At 37.8% G+C, this 1,739-nt stretch overlaps 1 protein-coding gene across 1 annotated transcript in view; it reads right to left on the reverse strand.

Moving 5' to 3' along the window:
- Positions 1-133: 133 nt before the first annotated feature.
- The window catches only part of LOC110019415 (isocitrate dehydrogenase [NAD] catalytic subunit 5, mitochondrial-like), a 34,169-nt gene continuing 32,563 nt past the window's right edge, over positions 134-1,739 (reverse strand). Inside the window, exons 2-7 of the mRNA XM_020717053.1 lie at positions 1,398-1,718; positions 1,142-1,303; positions 984-1,058; positions 779-888; positions 623-695; positions 134-540 (exon numbers count right to left, since the gene is read on the reverse strand). Coding sequence (XP_020572712.1) covers positions 349-540; positions 623-695; positions 779-888; positions 984-1,058; positions 1,142-1,303; positions 1,398-1,718 — 933 coding nt within the window. The 3' untranslated portion in view covers positions 134-348. The remainder of the gene's footprint in view (positions 541-622; positions 696-778; positions 889-983; positions 1,059-1,141; positions 1,304-1,397; positions 1,719-1,739) is intronic.

A 1,739-nucleotide genomic window follows, 5' to 3' on the forward strand; every position in this document is an offset into this window, starting at 1 on the left:
AGTGTAGAAGATTTGTAAATAAGTTTCATATGTAATTGGCTCGAAACTAAAAAAAGAGCAAAAAATCATTAAAACAGCAGCGAGCATAATAACTAAGCCCATGATGTGACCTATGTTTCTCCAGGTCAAAATATCAGCACTAAAAACGATTAATAGTTTTTAACACAGCATCAATGTCACATATGGCATAGCCATGGAATCAGAAAGCAGACTATAATAATCTCCCGTACTCCCATGAGCTTTATTCCTACATTGAATTTGTAAGCTCATAAATAATGGACAGTAATCACACCTCATTCAAAATCAAAGCTCTATAAAAACTTTGGATGAATAAATAAGAAAACATCATCAAATGTGGTCACAAACAGCATTTGTGAATTCTGTCGTGGATGATTTGCCACCAAGATCAACAGTTCGATATTTACCCTCTGCAATTGTTTTCAGAATGGCTTCATGGATTCGATCAGCCTTCTCATCAAGCTTCAGGTGCCGCAACATCGCAACAGAGCTCAGCAATAAAGCTGTAGGATTCGCTAGGTTCTGCAACTCATGTGAACAAAGAAGTAAGAAAACTACTAAATCAAATATAATGAGGGAGCAAAAAAAATGAAATTGATGAAACCTTTCCAGCAATGTCGGGGGCGGAACCGTGCACAGCTTCGGCTAGAGCTAGGCCTCCTTCGCCAATGTTGCAGCTGTATATTATGTGATTTTGAGATGAAGAATGAACTGATTCTAGTAATGAATATGGAGAGGTTAAGTTCATAATTATCTTTACCTAGGAGTTAAACCCAGGCCCCCAATCAGACCAGCACAAAGGTCGCTGATTATATCTCCGTAGAGATTAGGCATCACCAGTACATCAAAGAGTGCAGGATTCTTCACTAGCTGTTTGTAGAGAAATATCATTAGATCCATAGAAAAAGCAGAATTTAAGCCATGGATCTAAACAATGGCATGTTGAATGAGGAAATTATTCATACCATCATGCAACAATTATCAATAATGACTTCCTCATATGTTATGTCGGGGTACTTATCGGCAACCTCACGGCAACACTGAGGAGGAAATTTTTTTAAAAATATGTTATTTCAGAAGAAATGCAGCACAAAAGAAAAATGCATTTGTTTTTTCAACGTACCTTAAGGAAAAGACCATCTGTTTTCCTCATGATATTGGCTTTATGTATAGCAGAAACTCTCTTTCTTCCATTTGTTCGAGCATAATGAAAAGCATATTCTGCTACCCTCAAACTAGCTTGACGGGTGATAATCTTCAGACTTTCCACAACTCCCCTCACCACCTGGACAACATGCATACAAATTACTCTTAAATAACTATATTATCAAATAATAATATTAAAAAGGTTAATGGACAACAACTTTAAATCAGTATACCTGATGTTCAAGACCACTATATTCTCCTTCAGTGTTCTCACGGATGGTGACAAGATTAACATCATCATATCTAGTTTTATAGCCAGGAAGGCTGAAACAAGGTCTGACATTGGCATATAAGCCAAGTTCTTTTCTCAATGTAAGGTTCAAGGATCTGTGACCCTTCCCAATAGGCGTAGCCATGGGTCCTTTCAGGCCCACACCATTTCTTCTAACAGATTCCAGGCTCTCCCAGGTCAGAAAGCTTTCGGTTCTAGGATCAACTGAATCCCCAACATAATGTTCTTCCCATTCGATGGGTACTTCTGCAGCATTGAACACCTACAAAGACATTTTTTTTTT

The sequence above is a fragment of the Phalaenopsis equestris genome, unplaced genomic scaffold (assembly GCF_001263595.1).
Source record: "Phalaenopsis equestris unplaced genomic scaffold, ASM126359v1 Scaffold000055, whole genome shotgun sequence".
Lineage (NCBI taxonomy): Eukaryota > Viridiplantae > Streptophyta > Magnoliopsida > Asparagales > Orchidaceae > Phalaenopsis > Phalaenopsis equestris.